Below are 18688 nucleotides of genomic sequence, written 5' to 3' on the forward strand. Positions count from 1 at the left end.
TCTGTAAAATGTATCTTTCTAAATATTTATCTCCCTCATGCAGCTGCATTTTTCAAGCGTCCCTCATGCATTTTTCAAGCGCCCCTCTCCATCCCAAAGGCTAGCACAGATAAGGCGGAGGAAAAAGAAGACGCGAGATGAGATGTTCTCAGATATTATGGAAGTTACACGCAATGAAAGAGCTCATCTGAATGAGTGGAAGGACGTGGTTTCAAATTACAGGAAAGAGGCCAGTGAACGTGAGGACAGGAGGGATGAACGTGAGGACAGGAGGGACAACCGAGATGAGAGGTGGCGGCAGGAAGACCGGCAGGAAAATCAGCGGTGGCGGCAGGAAGATCAGCGGTGGCGGGATGCAACTCTGGGGCTGCTGCGTGATCAAACTGACATGCTCGGCCGCTTTGTGGAGCTCAGGAACGGCAGCAGGATCACAGAGTGCCGCTGCAGCCCTGTATAACACCCCTCCCCTCACCATGTTCCTTAGCCTCCTCACCGTGTAAGAAAACGTGGGGGGGAGAGTGCACCCCGCCCCACTCCACCCCGTGGACAGCCCAACCAGAAGGATGCGTTACTCTGAATTTTTTTAATGGCCTTCTCCATCCCTCCTTTCCTCCTCCCAAAGCACACCCTTACTTCTCTCCTCTTTTTATAATGAAAAATAAAGAATTAATGCTTTTAAATGAGAGTGACTTTATTTGCATAAGTAAGCTGTACTCGGGGGGGGGGAGTTGCTTACAGGGACTGAGTCAATCAAGGGGTTGGGTGTTCATCAACAAACACAGCAGTCACACTGTACCCTGGCCATTGATGAAGCGTTTTCAAAGCTTCTCTCTGATGCGCACGCTTCCTGGTGTGCTCTTCTAATCTCCCTGGTGTCTGGCTGCGCGTAATCAGCGGCCAGGTGATTTGCCTCAGCCTCCCACCCCGCCATAAAGGTCTCCCCTTACTCTCACAGAGATTGTGGAGAATACAGCAAGCAGCAATAACATAGGGGACATTGGTTTGGCTGAGGTCTGAGCAGCCAGTAATGTGCGCGCCAGCAGCCTTTAAACGGCCAAATGCACATTCCACCACCATTCTGCACTTGCTCAGCCTGTAATTGAACAGATCCTGACCACTGTCCAGGCTGCCTGTGTATGGCTTCATGAGCCATGGCATCAAGGGGTAGGCTGGGTCCCCAGGATAACGACAGGCATTTCAACATCCCCAACTGTTATTTTCTGGTCTGGGAAGTAAGTCCCTTGCTGCAGCCCGTTTAAAAGAGTAGTGCTTCTGAATACGCGAGCATCATGAACCTCCTGGCCATCCCACGGATGTTTGTGAAACGTCCTTGTGATCCACCAGTGCTTGCAGCACCATTGAAAGTACCCCTTCCGGTTTTTACTACTGGTGCCCTGGTGCTGCGGTGCCAAGATAGGGATATGGGTTCCATCTATCGCCCCACAGTTAGGGAATCCCATTGCAGCAAAGCCATCCACTATGGCCTGCACGCTTCCCAGAGTCACAACCTTCGTAGCAGCAGCTTAGTGATTGCTTGGCTACTTGCATCACAGCAGCCCCCACAGTAGATTTTCCAACTCCAAATTGATTCCCGACTGACCGGTAGCTGTCTGGTGTTGCAAGTTCCACAGGGCTATCGCCACTCGCTTCTACTGTGAGGGCTGCTCTCATCTTGGTATTATGGCGTTTCAGGGCAGGGGCAAGCAAGTCACAAAGTTCCATGAAAGTGCCCACGCAGCAAAAAGTTTCGCAGCCACTGGGAATCGTCCCACACCTGCAACACAATGCGGTCCCACCAGTCAGTGCTTGTTTCCGGCCCAAAATCGGCGTTCAATGGATAGAATCTGCCCCATTACCATCAGGATCTCCAAGCGCGGGGCCCGCGGTTTGAGATAATTCTGTGTCCACGCCTCATCACTGTCATCGCCGCTGGCCGTATCCGCCTCTTTACTCGCCTCGGTCGAAGGTCCTGGTTCAGCATATACTGCACGAGTGCGCGAGGTGTTTAAAACATCCACGATTGCGGTATGGAGCTGAGCAGGGTCCATGCTTGCTGTGCTATGGCGTCTGCGGTTCACCCAGCAAAAAAGGGCGCGAACGGTTGTCTGCCGCTGTCAGGGAGGGAGGGGGGTGAGGCTGTACCCAGAACCACCCGAAAATGATTTTTGCCCCATCAGGCACTGGGATCTCAACCCGAAATGCCAAGGGGGGGGAGCTGCGGGAACTATGGGATAGCTACGGAGTAGCTACCCACAGCAATGCTCCAGAAAATCGCGCTAGCCTCGGACCGTGGACGCACACCACCGATTTAATGTGTTTAGTGTGGCCACGCACACTCGATTTTATAAAATCTGTTTTACAAAACCGGTTTATGCAAATTCGGAATAGTCCCGTAGTGTAGACGTACCCAGAATCTCAGGGTCGTGGGTTCGAGCCCCACGTTGGGCGCTCTGTTTTCCTGCGTTAGGTACAGAATCATTATTTTGGTTACTGTCTCAGCCTGAATTGAAAAACATGCTCTGTTCTCACCACGATCTTAGGCAGGAAATGTCTTTTCCTGTCTCTGAGCTTTAATACAACACGAAGAGAGGACAAATTGACAGTTCCATCATCCTATGAGAGTGAGAGAGGATTTTTCTCCTCTTCTGTTCTACCCCAGTCAGGAGAGGGAAAAAATAACTCTACAGCAGCTGATTGTCCCCCTTCAGCGATCGGTAGCTTCTTTATTTGTTGCTACATTGTCTCTAGCTCTGCACAGGGCTGCATATAACTACTCCCCTCTCATAGTCTCCACGCAGCCCTCGTTATTTTCATAGAGATTTTTTCAGGCTGAAGATTCCGACCACAGTGTATTCATTCCTTGCACATTTCTGTAACTCCTTGTTACTTCGTCAGTGATGATTTATAAAAACAGGCTTGAGAGTAAAACAAGATGGTAATAAACGGATTAAAAAAATTGTCCTCAATTAATAATATTGAAGATTGTTTTAATTTGTTTTCTGTTTCTTTTTTATGTCAATGTACTCTGCTAAAAATATGAAGGGAACAGTAAGGAAATTAGTAGCTCAGAGCTTGTGTTAACATCGTTTGAAGAACAAGGTGTTGACTGTTCTATAGAAAAAATGTTATTTTAAAAGGGGAAAGTGACGTTAAAAGGCTGGCTTAGAAAATTCCAGTGATTATTTTCTGATTCCTCACACCCCGACCCTGCCTAGACAGGAAAGCAGGGGAAATGTGATCCCTTGTCAATAGACGTTTCTGAAATGAAAAGGGGACATGAGGCTGTTTGTAGTTAGCTCAAAAGAAACAGAAGAGAGGGAAACTGCTGGCTGGGAACTAAATATGCAGGACCAAGGGGTGGGATTCTTCTAGGCTCATATTTGTAAGTAGCCAGCATACTCCCAAATTACTGTCTATTCCTTCTCTCAAAATGCAGGTTAGTCCCCACCTTTAGGGTCTTGCATCTTGAAGGAAAACACAAAGAGATCTAGATCTAGAACAGAACAACCTTGGGGATACAAAACAAAGATTAAATATCCATATGTACTGGCCTAAAAGGATAATGGACATTACAGACTCTCTGCTCACAACAGTTCTGGTATAACCCGCATTATTAGGGTTTTTAAAATATATATAATTTATATATTGTATCCCTGGTTTTCAATAAGGCAGAACATTGTATGGCTGGTGTTCCTTTCTTTGGAAGACAGGATTGAACTGATCTCTGTGTTTGGTGTCAGGACACAATAGAGAAAAAGATTTCAGAGTGGTAGCTGTGTTAGTTTTGTATCAGCAAAAACAATGAGGAGTCCTTGTAGCACCTTAGAGACTAGCAAATTTATTTGGGCATAAGCTCAAAAGCGGGAAAAGGGACCTTTGAATTATTTTGGCTTCCCCTGCAGAACTGGGACAAGGTTAGAAGGCATGTCCTACATCAATAACAATTTACTGTAAAAAGCAACAGAGTCCTGTGGTACCTTTAAGACTAACAGACGTATTAGAGCATAAGCTTTCATGGGTGAATACCCACGTCATGCATCTGACGAAGCTTATGCTCCAATACGTCTGTTAGTCTTAAAGGTGCCACAGGACTCTCTGTTGCTTTTTACAGATCCAGACTAACATGGCTACCCCTCTGATACTTAACAATTTACTGTAACTGCAGACACTGGTGGTCTTTAGTCCTTCTCCCATTCTGTCTCTGTGACTCCCTAACAAGTGGGTGGAGTTGGACTGATGGGGTCAGAACAGAACATTCATGGAGAGTCCATGTGTTGGGTTCTCTAGGATGATTCTATCAGGGAATGAGGATGGATTCCCCAGCTCCAGATGGCCCTTGGCTCTGTACTCTCAGATCCCAAAGAGTGTAGAGGGGATCTGAAAGAAGCCAGGGTCTTCTGCAGAGAGGACATGTATCTACATCCTGATTCTGATCCATCCCTCTGTCTCCATGAATGGATTGTTTCAAGGATGAGTTCCCTGGCACATAGTGCTCAATGGAAGTTAACTCTCCATTTCTATCCCCAACGGTACTTCAAGGTGGACAATGCTTATCCTCCTGGCCTCCATTGTATCCCTACCCCACTTCTCCTCAGGTGTGTATTCCCAGCATCAGGGTGGGGACTGACTCCCTGGCATGCAGAAACACTGGGATCTGTAGAGCAAGGACCATTCCAATGAGTACTTCTTTCCGGGCAATCTATGAATCAACTCACATACAGTATGTCTTCACTGCAGAGTTAGTCCAGGTAGTTGGTGCTTGGTATTTTGCCTAGTCAGATGGCAAAGTTGTACCTGAATGACTGTGTCCACAATGGTGCGGACTGTGTCCACACTCAACTGTGTGTCTGGGAGAATGGCCCATGGTTCTTTGGCTGTACTAGGCTGTCACTCAGGGATTCTTTCCCCATGAATTCCCAGTGGGCAGGATTGAATTATGCCTGTCCTTCTGGGAACATGTGGAGAGGGGGAATGTGAGAAGGAATTGTAGGACTATCACCACTCAAGTGGTTTAGCCCAGAGGTTCTCAGCCAGGGGTCCAGGGCCCCCTAAGGGGGCCGCGAGCAGGTTTCAGGGGGACTGCAAAGCAGGGCCAGTGTTAGACTTGCTGGGGCCCAGGGCAGAAAGCTGAAGCCTTGCAGTGTTGGGATGAAACGAGGGCCCTGCTGCCTGGGGCTGAAGCCAAAGCCTGAGCAACTTACCTTTGTGGGGACCCCTGTGGCATGTGGCCTTGGGCGGTTGTCCTGCCTGATTCCCCCTAATTCTGGTCCTATCCCTGGTCCACATCCCCGCTCCTCCCCTCCCACCCAGCGCCTCCTGCACACCACTGAACAATTGTTCCATGGTATGCAGGAGGTGCTGGGAGGGAGGGGAAGAGGGGGCAGCTTGGCTGCCAGTGGGTGCTAAGCACCTGCTCATTTTCCAGCCCTGGAGCACACATGGAGTTGGTGCCTATGAACTGGAGTTCTACTAACCCTGGGCTTACACGGCAGTGTAGACATACATAGAGTTAACTTATCTGTTTTCAGGAAGCACAGTGCTGGAAAGGAGGGTGAGGCGCCTGTTTACTCAGGTGCAGAGTGCGTGGGGGAAAGCATTGTTCCAGGGAAACAATATCCCCACCCCCACCTCAGGGACTGAACAACCTTGACCATTGGTTCAAACAGGATTATTTTGTATGTGGAGCTGTGGTGGATCTTGTGAGAAGGCAGGAGGAGACCTTGAGACAGCAGACACTTGGGCTTCAGTTTGCCAGCAGGCTGCTTGGCTGGATATTGCCTGGTAAGAGATCCCCCAATAAGATTTGAATTGCATTTGACTTTTCTACATAAAGTGTTCATCATCTTTCTTCTTCTTCCTATGCTAGGCTCCAGCTAACACCTGTAGCTTTCATTAGGCCTATTTAACGAATATTAACTGCAAGAGATTCACCCTCTAAAATCAGTGAGAGCAGAACATGGGTCCGACATACAGAAGGTGATGTTTCATAGGCAGCTACTTAAGTATAGGATCAGCTAATGTGCTCACTATGAGCCTGCTTAGCTCAGTTTGTAAAGTATGGGACTTTTAATATAAAGTTTGTAGCATTGAGTCCTATGTTGGGTCAAAGCTGTTTAATCATTCCCAGCTCAATACAAACTTTCAAACGGGCTGCGCCCACAATATTCTGCACATTCATGCACTCGCCTCTCTTTGGTCTTATGTGCCCTGGTGACAGCTCATTTGCTGGCAGGTCCTATCATCCCCTCCAGTAGTGGAAGCTTAGACTAGTAATTTCAAGGGTAGTCAAAATCCCTTCTTTAGTAGCAGGTCGAGAGAAAGAGGAAACCTGTAGTTCTAGCAAGTCCTTTGTCTTGCATGAAGTCCAGTAACTCATAAGAGAACATTGTTTTCTACTTGTAGCGTGGAGGTCAGCAGCTCCACTATTGGCACTGAATGTGGCTTTTGTGTTTGCTTCAGGGCTTGGAGCTCAGCCAAAGGGAGCAGGAGGGTGTTTATCATAAGAGATGACTGAATAGCAAAGTAAAGATGATTCAAGCCAGGGCACTCATGGGCCCCAGGAAGATGGATCACAAAACAGGGAAGGCCAGATCCTTAGCAGGCCTAAACAAATTTAGGACCATTGACTTCAAAGTGATTTACAGCACTGAGGATCTGAGCCAGAAGAGAGCACCCATCCATGTACTTTCTGCACTATGTGCCAGTGACTGTATTCACTTCACTTTTCTTTCTTTCTTTCTTCCTTTCTTTCAAATGAAACATACCAGCAAACTTCCCAGTATTTATTTAAAAGGAAAATATGAAAAACAGATTTACTCCCAATCTAACTCTAGGTCTTCTCTCTATCAGGCTAAAAATATTCTAGTCCCTGAAATCTCTCATCATATTACTCTGACCAGTTTTGCTGCCCTACTCTGGACCTTTTCCAAGCCAAGAATAAATCCCTCCAGTGAAGGAATCACTGGGTGAAACTCTACATCTTGTGCTATGCTGGAGGTCAGACTAGAATGATCACAATCATCCCTTCTCACCTTAAAATCTGAATCTCAGCTTCATCTTTCATAAAGGGAGCTGATCAGAATGAGACACATGGCCCCAGATTATATTCGTCAGCAGCATTTTATCATGGTTTGTTGGCTGATTTTTAATTGGGATAGAGCTGCAAAAGAAAAATAGCTATTGTTGCAAAAATTGTCCATGGATCGTTAATTACATTCATGTGGTCAGAGCCTCAGTTTCATGCCTATTCAAAAAGATTGTTAATGAAAGAAAATATAAAGGCAGACAGATCCGGCCATTGTGTGTGTTCCTTGGGGGCTTCCTTTACCACCTTTTTGGAAATGTGATGAGCACTGAGTTTTTTCTTGGAGAAGTCAGAAGGTTCCTTGAGCAGACAATTTGTACTCTTTACTATAGAGCAATTTTCAAACTCACTTTTCCCACCCTACAATAGGGCAGGCACTGCATAAGCTGACAGGATCAGAGAAAGCAAGACTGAATCTCTGCTCCAGCACAGCCAGTTCTGGAGATATCCCTGGCGGTGTTTTGCTGAAGCACACTCAGGCTGTCCAGTTCACCTTGCCTCTTTCTCTGCTGACATGAAGGTTTTTTTTGTGGGACTGGCCACTCTCTTGTGCTTTGCAGGAGGTAAGTTCAGGACAAAAGTTGAATTAAATTGAATTTTTAAAAGGACAACATCTAGATGCTAGAACAGAATTCAGATATGAATTTCCAGTGGGCTGGTTGTTAGACATTGCAGAACAAAGGTTTGTTTAGTTTACAAAGAAAGGCTGGTCCATTGGCTTGGGTTCAATTCCATGTTCTCTCTTAGCCCCAGTGCCTCAAAGGTATTTAAGTATCTTATTCCCGTTGTTTTCATTTTCTTTCTTTGATAGATTGATTCCAATACCTTTGAGCAGGGTGTAAATTCTCACACAGTATTTCCCCAAGCCCCCATTTTCACACATCTCATTTGGGGCCCTGGGTTTCAGCTATGGGTCAGGGTCAGGGGTGACAGATTCTTCCTAAAGGTGTGGGGGGTCCACGATGCCTTGCCCACTCCAGGGCCCCGCACCCTTACCCCTGAGCCCTGCCGGGGAGCCCAGACCCCTCCACCTGCCTGGAGTGGGGGGGCCCAAGAGCAGCCCAAAGCCCATGTGTCCAGCCCCCGGACTCCCTGCCCAGGGCAGATGGAGAGTCCACAGCTCCCCACAGCTGCTCACGTGGTTCTTACTCCAACCCAGCTCTGGCTTCTGGCCTGGCCTAGGGGCTGGGCTTCAGGGAAAGAGGAGGGGCAGGGGGCCAGGGCGAAAAGTGGATGGGCCATGGCCCCTTGGCCCACCCCGTTCCGGCACCCCTGAGCAGGTATCTTGGGGCTTTAGCCTCATGGGTGTGCCAGGGTTTGGGGCTTATGTGGCGCTCCAGGGCTTGGGGCTTCAGTCCCTGGGGATATTCCAGGGCTCAGGGCTTCAGCTCCACAGGAAGCACTGGGGCTCAGGCCTTGAAAATATTTACCAAAGCTCTGCTCTGGCAGAATGTAATCCCTGGCTTGGAGGCTCCGATCTTAGGGCTGGTCTACACTGAACAATCCACAGCCCTGAGAGATGTAGTTAAGCCATCCAAACCCCTAGTTTAGACAGCAGAAGACACAGCTGTAGGGCTTGTCTACACTTAAAATGCTTCACTGGCGCTGCGGCAGCTGTGCCACTGTAGTGTTTCAGTGTAGACACTACCTACGCCAACAAGAGGGGTTCTCCCATTGGCAAAGGTAATCCACCTCCTTGAGAGGTGGCAGCTACGTTGCCAGGAGAATTCTTCTGTTGACCCAGTGCTGCCTATCCAGGGACTTAGATCAGCTTAACAATGCTCCTCTGAGGAGTGGATATCTCACATCCCTGCTCAAAGATATTGGAATCACTCAAAGAAAGAAATTGAAAACAATGGGAATCAGACACCTAAAGATTAATTTTTCAATAAAGATTATGTCCTGGGATGAAACCTCCAGGAATACATCCAACCAAAATTGGCAACCCTAACTAGTGTAGACCAGGCCCTTGTCTCTCTAGGCTTGTTTCCCATTGGTAAAACAGCACTTCCTTGCCTTGTATGGATGTTGTCATAGAATATCAGAGTCATAGAATATCAGGGTTAGAAGGGACCTCAGGAGGTTGTGAGGATAAATGAATTAAAGACTTGAGATACTCAGACAGTATGGTAATGGGACCTGCATAAATTCCTAAGACATCTAGAGAGAGAGCTGTAGCTGCTCAACCTCCAGGAAGTGTAAGATATATGACAGGGACCAACAAACTGATGACACTTTTAATGGGTCCCCCTAGTGGACAAAGTGTGAAATGCTGTCTACATTTACCAAGGATTGTTTTTCTTTGGAGCAGTACCACGGCTTGTGCTGTGGGTCTGCTCCTACACCCATTGACTTCAATATTATTCCACCCAACTCATTGTCAGATGAAGCCCTGAGTTGTTTCTTCTGTTTATCTGATGTAGCGGAGGCTCTGCGCTGCAATGTCTGCAAACACAAGTTTCTCCTCTTTGGATGTGTCCAGGGATCAGGTGAAACGACGTGTGGATGGAGGGAGAGATGTGTGAACATTAAAGCTTCTCTCGGTATGTATGGATTTCATCGAGCTGGGTACTTATAGTGGGGTTATCCCTGAAGCAAAAGTTGTGCAGCACAGACTTGATGGACAGGGGAGCAACAGTCAGATTGGGATATGGGGAGGGAGCAAGTTGAAAGAAAGCAGCAATTGCTTTCTTCTCAAGCATTGCCCACAACTCCAAATTCAACGCACAATCTCAAACTCAACAGAAATACTCATGGCACACTGGTGTCCTGGTTCATGACTCGGCATTCTAGGTGTGATAATAATAACAATATCAATTGTGCATGAAGTAGAGCCCCTGTGTGTATTTTTTGCAGGCCTGGGGTCTTGCTATATCACTTGGAAGTCACTTGTCTTTCTATGCTTTCTGCTACACACAGTTGTCTGGGACTGTGTGTAGCAGAGCTGGTCAAAATATTTATTTTTAACTGCAGAAGGTGAGGCTGATGCGGGAGTGTTCTAGACCAGTGGCTCTGAACCTTTCCAGATGACTGTACCCCTTTCAGGTGTCTGAATTGTCTTGTGTACCCCTGTTGGTGGCACCAGGCATGGCCCAGTCTTAACAGAGGGGTGGAAAATGACAGTGCCAATGAAGGCTCCCTGTATTAGGCCTCTGCTTGTCCGAACCGCTTCCATGTTTAGACTTTAATTAACCCCACAGGCCAGATGGAAAGAATGGAATGTGTGGCAACTAGTTATCAGTACCAGGAGGCAATTATACAGCCTGCTTGCACCTGGCTGAAGGGAGTGAAACAGAATGACCGGTCAAGAAAAGTTACTAACGAGATGGTGTATTTTCTGCCAAGTATGATTTAACCTGTTTAGAGTAATTGCTACTTTATAATGTATTTGCTGTATGGGAACTAAAAAGGAGGGAGAAGAGGGGGGGAAGGGGGAGCTGGGCAGTGGGGGGGGAATAAAGACGCTTAGTTGAAATCATGTATAAAGAGAGAGAGCTGCTTGTATGGAGTGTGCTTGATCTGAGACATGTCTGTGTCTCCGAGCATGTGCTTTGCTTTGAGATCTCAAAATAAACCTTTTTTTTGCTTCTCCACCCTGGTGTGTCTATTGGAGCGAGGCACTCCGAGCAACGAACCACTGTTGCTGTCGCCTCGGGCCTTTGTGCCGGCAACACCCCCAAGTTTCACCTCGCTTAAAAACTACTTCCTTACAAAATCAGACGTAAAAATACAAATGTGTCACAGCCACTGTTACTGAAAAATTGCTGACTTTCACATTTTTACCATATAATTATTAAATAAATCAATTAGAATATAAATATTGTACTTACATTTCAGTGTATAATATATAGAGTAGTATAAATAAGTCATTGTTTGTATGAAATTTGAGTTTGTACTGACTTCGCTAGTGCTTTTTATGTAGCCTGTTGTAAAACTAGACAAATATCTAGATGAGTCGATGTACCCTCTGGGAGACCTCTGTTTACCCCCAAGGGTATGTGTACCCCTCATTATGATCCACTATTCTAGAGAGAGTTTAATGGACGGATGGTGGTTGTTGAAGTTGTTGAAACTTGGAAGTTTGTGTCAGGGCCATCCCTAGCCATTTTGGTGCCCTACACAGCCCCCCCTCTCCCCGGGGTGTGTTGGCCCCAGTCCTCCACGGGAGGGTAGGAGCAGGCTTAGGGGGCATGGGGAACCACCCCAGCATGAGCAGGCAGAGCGGAGTGGGTTGAGGCAGGGTCACCTCACTTCCTGCCACCCTATGAGTGGGGCGGCAGGAAGTGGAGTGACCTGGCCCCAGCCCGCTCTGCCCTGCTCCCCTGGCTCCCAGCCTTGGGGTTTCGGGGGCAGGGGGAACTGCTCCCCAGCACTCATCAGTGGCGTGGCTAGGAGCCAGTGGCATGGAGCGGGCTGGGGCCAGGTCGCTCCACTTATCGCTACCTGCTGAGTGCAGGCCCGACCCCTGCTGCAGTCCTCGGGGTGGGAAGAGGCAGAGTAGGGGTAGGGGCCATGGGGAAGAGGCAGAGCAGGGGCTGGAGCAGCACACAGCTGTATAGGGCACCAGGAAAATTTGGTGCCCCAAATTTTCTGGTGCCCTATGCAGCTGCATACTTTGCATATGGGTAAGGATGGCCCTGGCTTGTGTCTTTCACCAACAGAAGTTGGTCCAATAAAAGATTAACTGGACCCTTGCTAGAACGCGAGATTTGGGATCCATGTGTGGTACCGCGTTAACGCAGGGACCGCGTTATAGTGGGGACCGCATTAAAATGAATTGCAATTAAAGTAATTAAATTTGGGATCCATGGCCACAACTGCGTTATATGTGAATTTGCGCTATATAGACACGTGTTCTAGCGAGGGTCCGGTGTATTACCTCACCTACCTTCTTGCTCTAATATCCAACACAAGTATAAAAATATCACAAATAACAATTTTTAATCTGTCACTTTTCACTGGAGAATTATGGCTCAGCTGTGTGGCATAAAATGAGAAGGACAACATTTTGCTCCCTAAATCCCTTGGAGATTCTTGAATAGGAGATGCTACAGAAGCACCCAGTTGTATTTGCCAGTGAGGGGTATGCACAAGGGGGGCAAAGAGGTGCACCCCTCCAAATCTCCATTTGTTCCTGCAGCCCGTGGAGGGAGGAAGTAGCAGGCTGTCTGCTGAGCTCCTCCTCTTCCCCCCTCCCCTCTCCCTCCCAGGTACTGCTTCTCCTTCCCTGCTGTCGGAGTCCGTGGTGTTGCTGCTGCCTCCAGCCAGCTCCTGACTCACCTCAGGGGGGATCTGCAAAGCAGGCAGCAGGGATGAGACTCCAGCAGCAGGTAAGGAGAAGCAGCAGCTGTAGGGGGAGGAGGAGCTCACCTAGCCACCCTGCTGCTTCCTCCCTCCCTGGGCTGCAGGAAGTGCCACTGCCAGGGGGAGCTGTTGCCTCCTGGCTGCTGGGCGTCCCTGCCAGAGGTGTCCAAAGAAAAGCGGGAGAGGGTCACACAAACCTTTCATTTGTGTGGGTTTATGCACCTCTCCAAAGCATTCTCATTTAAATTCCCGGGCCCCACCCTGTTGCCAGTCATTAAGTATAGGAGTCCCACCAACATCTCGTTTGGCATATGGTACCACCAGGCACTACTTGCATTAGAAAAAGATGATGCATGGGGCCATGAAGCCAAGCAGTGAGGTAGCTTTGCCTGCACTCATCAATGTCACTAACATAGACTCCAAGGCCAGAAGGGGTCATTGTGATCATCTAGCCTGACCTCTCCCCCAACAATTCCTAGAGCAGATCTGTTAGAAAATCATCCAAACTTGATTTTAAAATTGCCAGAGATGGAGAATCCACCGTGACCCTTGTTGTTCCAATGGGTAATTTCTCTCGCTATTAAAATTGTATGCCTTGTTTCCAGACTGACTTTATCTAGCTTCAATTTCCAGCCATTGGATGGTGTTAGACCAGTGGTTCTCAACACCCCTGGGGGTGTGCAGAGGTTTTCCAGGGGGTACATCAACTGATCTAGATGTTTGTCTAGTTTTACAACAGGCTACATAAAAAGCACTGGAGCAGTCAGGACAATCTAAAATTTCATACAGCCCATGGCTTGTTACAGCTCTATGTACTATACACTGAAATGTAAGTACAATATTTATAGCTCAACTACTTTATTTTATAATTATATGGTAAAAATAAGAAAGGAAGCAATTTTCCAGTAGTAGTGTGGCTGCAACACACTTGTATTTTCATGTCTGATTTTGTAAGCAAGTCGTTTTTAAGTGAGGTGGAACTTGAGGGTAGCCAAGACAAATCAGACTCCTGAAAGGGGGACAGTAGTCTGAAAAGGTTGAGAGCTGATGTTTTCGCCTTTTCTCTGCTAGATGGGAGAGCCTACTATCAAATATTTATTCCCCATGTAGGTGCTTATAGACTGTAATCAAGTCAGCCTTCCTCTGTATTCACTGTTCTGCAATATCCTGAGCAGGGGCGGCTCCAGGCACCTGGGGCGGCAAGCCACGGGGGGTGTTCTGCCGGTCGCCGCTAGGGCGGCAGGCAGGCTGCCTTTGGCAACTTGCCTGTGGAGGGTCCGCTGGTCCCGCGGCTTCAGCGGACCCTCCGTGCTTGGGGCGGCAAAATATCTAGAGCCGTCCCTGATCCTGAGTGCCATGGGGTGATGAATGCCGCACACAGCCGTCACCACTGGTTTATAATGTCTCCCAGCTGATCGTAGCAAGCTTCTAACTACGCTCCTTTTCTATCTCTCTCCTCAGGGAAATTACCTCTCTACTACCGGCTGAACTGTACCTCAGTGCAAAATTGCGGCAAGGTGAGAGCACCCGATGAATCTCACCTTACTTATGACTACACCTGCTGCAACACTGATTTCTGCAATTGAGCTGGCGGGGAGGAAGGTGTGTGTGGGGCAGTCAGTGTCAGTGAATCAGTTAAGCTCTTATATTTGCTGTCTCTCTCCTTCTGCAATGCAAGGAAGGGGAACGGATCATGACCCTCTTTTTCTTTTAAATCCAGATGATTATTTTTTTAAAGATTCAGATATATTTCCATTCTTCCAGGAAAACACCTGCTTTCCTGTTGTCTTTAAAGCAGGGATAGTGTCTCAGAGTGATGAAGCTTGGGGTAAAATGCTCCAAAGTGTCAATGACAGAAGCCTAATGTGGAGTATTGGAAACTGTGTTCAAAATGGCATGCTGCCACTTTATGTGTGAGAGGGTTGCTTGGCCCTGCAGCCTGGCTAGGTGGCTCTGAGGGAAACATGTGATCTGGGTTGTCTGAGTCAGTTAGCAGACAACTAGGTGTGGTGAGATGCGCTTCTCTGGTTGTGGGGAGCAGCCTGCTTTGTCTCTCTCTGTTTCAGAGTTCTTGTGTGTCTTATTGTTCAGAATTCTAAGAAATCAAGTTGTGTTATATTGCAACCTTCCAGCAAGAGTATTTCTGTTCTGATCCAACTTCTCTGTGTGTATGCCATGAATATAACACCTAAGTCCCACTAACTTTCCGTTTTACTCATAATCATTTTTCTTAGTTCCAAAATCATAGGGTCTTTAGGAATCTCTGATCCACTGAAATTAATGGGACTGAACTCATGTAACTGACAGTAGAACCTGGCCATGTATCTATATTTTCTTCTCCAGCTGGTCTGATTTATCGAGGTCTAAACTGGCAGGTCTGATGCTGTAATGGCTGCTTAGCACACTGATCAGAGTCACCTTGCTTTTTCCTTGTACTCCCCACATCTAGTGGTTGTATCCACTTGTGGTGTCTCCTTCCTAAACTTAGATGGTAAGTGCTTCAGGGCAGGGAATGTTATGTGCGTGTCTAGAGTCTAACACAATGGGACCTGGGCCTCTGGGCATTACCACAATAAAAATAAATAATAATAATAACATGATCTCTGTGTTATGGCAGGGGGCAAACAGATTTTGGTGCTGGGGAGCTTAAATTAACAAGAATATTCCGCTCAATTTACTGTCTATTTAGATTGTGTGCTCACGATTTAGGACTATCTGTTGCTTTGCTTCTGTGTAGTATGCTGCAAAATAGGGTCCTGGTCTCAGGTGCTACTGCAATATACATAATAATAATGATCATCTTTCAAGGAAGAAACACACACACCAGCCGTGTGTATTTAAGATGCTAAATAAATCATTCAAATGTGAAGCCACTTCAGTTTTTTGTGATTCATTTTCACCCTCTGTAAAACAGGGATAACATACTCACTTACCATGCCAGGAGTTTGGAGGCTAAATCCATTCATGCTTGTAGACCACGTCAGGATTCTCCACTGGAGAAGTGCCAGACGTGACAGGTATTATTCTCTAAAACTGGAAGGCAAAACATTTTTAAAATGGAAAGTCAATAAGAAGATATTTTAAACGTACAGTGGAGTCACATCATAGACGCATTTAACTTATGCAATTTTAACTATACGTGCTCGGCAAAACAAAACAAAAAAGAAAAAAATAACAATTTAAATACTGTGCCTGCAGTGCAGGCGAATCCACCCACCATTCCACTCAATGAACATTTCACTATATGCGATTTTCACCTTATGCGCTGACATTAGAACCTAAACCCCCGTAAGATGTGACTCCCCTGTAATCTATAACTCACCTGTGGAACTCAGTGCCACAAGGTGTCACTGAGGTCAAGAACCTGTAAAAAGGATTAGACTTTTATATAGATAATGAGACCATCCACAGTTAGATCAGACAAGAAAAAAAAAGATGGGCTATAAATTCTGATTCTTTGGGGCATAAGCCATACAACTGGGAGAGCTCAGGGAGAAACTTTTGTGGGCATAGTTGCTCTTTAGGGCGTTACTTTTACCTTGTTCTGGTTGGCAGCGAAGCCATATTCAGGCTCAACTGCCATGGTCTAACGGTCTGACACCCTAGCACAAGTAAAATTTTGTACATGCAAGAAAATAGAAGTAAGCCTGTCTGTGAGCAAATTAAAGATACAAGGAGGCACAAAGCTGGGAGAGACCAGTTTGAACTAGCACAAAACAAATCGGGGAAGAGAGCTAATGGGAAAATTAGAGGCTAATCCATATGTGTAAGGAAAGGTAGTAGAAAGTTTTATATAGTTGGCATAACAAAGGATCAAGGAAGTCGTGAATTGACTCATCCTGGGGGCAACTGTGGTGGTACCATCCCATTTTCCAATCTGCTTCCCACTTGTAAGTAACCAATCACTGCTTACGGATACTTTTCCTTATTAATAAGGATTTGTTTGTTCCATCTACTGGGCAGTCCTAAAGCAACTGGTCGTTGTCAGAGGCAGGAGAATAACTGACGAGATGGATCACGGGTCTAACCTGGTCTGTCAGTTCCTGTGCTTCTATGAAAGGTGATATCATTTGAGGTTTTGGGCACTTGGTGAGGTGCAATGTACTCTCTCAGCGGGACAATGTCTGGGCTCCTCTGCTTTGCATTCATGCCATTATAGCACTTTCAGCTCCCACCAGGCCTTCAATTCAGATGGAGCTGTCCAGAGCAGAGCTCTGGTAAATATTTTCAACCCCCAAGAATTTCGATAGCATGTTGAGGGTGGCATGGGCAGCCCTAGGAAATACTATATGAGAATTTAAACCATTGCTCCCACATAAGTGAAACATCCCCTAAGAGAGGACTGATTCACTGGGGTGGGGGTCGGGGGGAGGGAGGCTTTCACAACAGGCTGCAGAAAGGGGACCTCTACCCTGTTCCAGGTGATTGACAAGGGCACCTCATTTTAGAAAGAGCAATATTTAATCAGACTGGAACTTTTTAGCTTGGAAAAGAGATGACTAAGGGAGGATATGATAAAGTTCTGTAAAATCATGACTGGTGTGGAGAAAGTAAATAAGGAAGTGTTATTTACTCTTTCTTGTAACACAAGAACTAGGGGTCACACAATGAAATGAATAGGCAGCAGATTTAAAACAAACAAAAGGAAGTATTTCTTCACACAACACACAGTCAACCTGTGGAACTCTTTGCCAGAGGATGTTGTGAAGGCCAAGACTATAACAGGGTTCAGAAAAGAACTAGATAAGTTCATGGAGGATAGGTCCATCAATAGCTATTAGTCAGGATGGGCAGAGATGGTGCTAGTCTCTGTTTGCCAGAAGCTGAGAATGAATGACGGGCTGGATCACTTGATGACTGTCGCTTCTTTTCATTCCCTCTGGGGCACCTGGCATCAGCCACTGTTGGAAGACAGGATACTGGGCTAGATGAACCTTTTGTCTGAGCCAGTGTGGACGTTCTTATGTATGTTAGAGTTAGCTCTTCTGAAATGAGCAACAAGGGGAGGGTTAAACTCATCAGCACTCCCTCTGGATGGGGATGGAGCTGGGAGACATGTGGGGGAAGGGAGGAAGGGTGCTGGATCTCTCTGCCCCAGAGGGTCCCTCTCTGTCCTTCCAGCTGAGAATCTCTGCCAAGGGACAGACCAGACAAGGAGGAAGGAGGGAAGTGGAGAGAGGAGCAGGAGTGGAGAGAAAAATGCTGGGGGGAGAGGCAGACAGGGTGGGGGAGAAGAAGCGAAGGAGTGGGAGGCTGGGATGGTGGAGGGAGTGTGAAGAGGTGGGAACGGAAACAGAGGAGAGGGCAGTGTGTGGGGAAACAGGGTCTGAGTGTCACTGACGGGTGCTCTGATGTCAGATGTTCTGAGACTTTTGTAGATGCCATAATGTCTCCTCTCTGTGATGCGTCTGGACAGTTGAATTATCTGTCAGCCTGTCTGTTTTTCTATCCGTCTTTGCATGGCACATATGGGATGAGGCGATTATCCATCCATCCATCCAGGAATACAGAGTAAAGATAACTAGCAAGGTGAAGTTTCTTGCCTTTGTTCTTGGAGAGTATATTAATGACAAACTATTTCAACACCGTTCCCCAATCCTTCGCACACAGATAGATTCAAATCCTCTGCAGATATTGGTACATGGATTTCATCACAGACCCAAGGAAAGATGTTTATCAGAACCCCATGGGAAGTAAATGACTGACATTAATTTGATCATTGCAGACTAAAATCCATTGCAATTTTTGCAACTGAATTTTTTCCTCCCCAGGAAAACTGGCCTTTTCCCTCCCCTTAAAATGCTTTTCAGTTAATGATTTTTTTTTCAAAAAAGTGTATGATAAATAAAAGAGTTACAAAAACATTCAAAAACATGACAAATGGATCCAGTTTTGAACACTGTGAAATACAAATAGCCGACATTTTGATTTTTTCATGAAAAACAATGTTTATTGGAGCCTCATGGCATGTATGCCAAAATAAAATGCATTCTAGAGGCTTTTTAGAAGTTGGTCAATGGGAATAATATTATTTGTGGGGTTTTGTATTTTTGCCACCAGACACTGTACTTATTTTTTTCTTTTGCCAAATATCCTTTTTAATCATTATTCAAGCCAAGCAATTCTTGCAAAACTATGGAAAGATTGGCACCTTGTGGACACACTGAAAATAGCCAGCTATAAACCATAGACTCATCAGCACAGACATATCCTCATCCTCTTGGAGGATCCAAGAGGAGAATTTCACCCTGAGTCCATGCTGGTGCTGTTATGACAAAAATTATACACAAGTCTGGACAG

At 46.5% G+C, this 18688-nt stretch overlaps 1 protein-coding gene across 1 annotated transcript; it reads left to right on the forward strand.

The window, feature by feature from the left end:
• The first annotated feature begins 7583 nt into the window (after positions 1-7583).
• LOC120383053 (lymphocyte antigen 6 complex locus protein G6c-like) lies at positions 7584-14931 on the forward strand. Its single transcript, XM_039500689.1, has 3 exons — positions 7584-7647; positions 9508-9627; positions 13850-14931. Exons 1-3 carry the CDS (start codon positions 7599-7601, stop codon positions 13972-13974), a joined length of 294 nt encoding a protein of 97 aa, XP_039356623.1. The 5' UTR covers positions 7584-7598; the 3' UTR covers positions 13975-14931.
• The last annotated feature ends 3757 nt before the right edge of the window (positions 14932-18688 follow it).

Source organism: Mauremys reevesii, linkage group 15, assembly GCF_016161935.1.
Source record: "Mauremys reevesii isolate NIE-2019 linkage group 15, ASM1616193v1, whole genome shotgun sequence".
NCBI classification, from domain to species: domain Eukaryota; kingdom Metazoa; phylum Chordata; order Testudines; family Geoemydidae; genus Mauremys; species Mauremys reevesii.

Excerpts from the sequence above, each read along its gene's own strand:
- LOC120383053 (XM_039500689.1), top strand. The coding sequence starts at position 7,599 with ATGAAGGTTTTTTTTGTGGGACTGGCCACTCTCTTGTGCTTTGCAGGA. Across the intron at positions 7,648-9,507 it reads TCTCTTGTGCTTTGCAGGAG|CGGAGGCTCTGCGCTGCAAT; the intron begins GTAAGTTCAGGA and ends TATCTGATGTAG. Across the intron at positions 9,628-13,849 it reads GAACATTAAAGCTTCTCTCG|GGAAATTACCTCTCTACTAC; the intron begins GTATGTATGGAT and ends CTCTCTCCTCAG.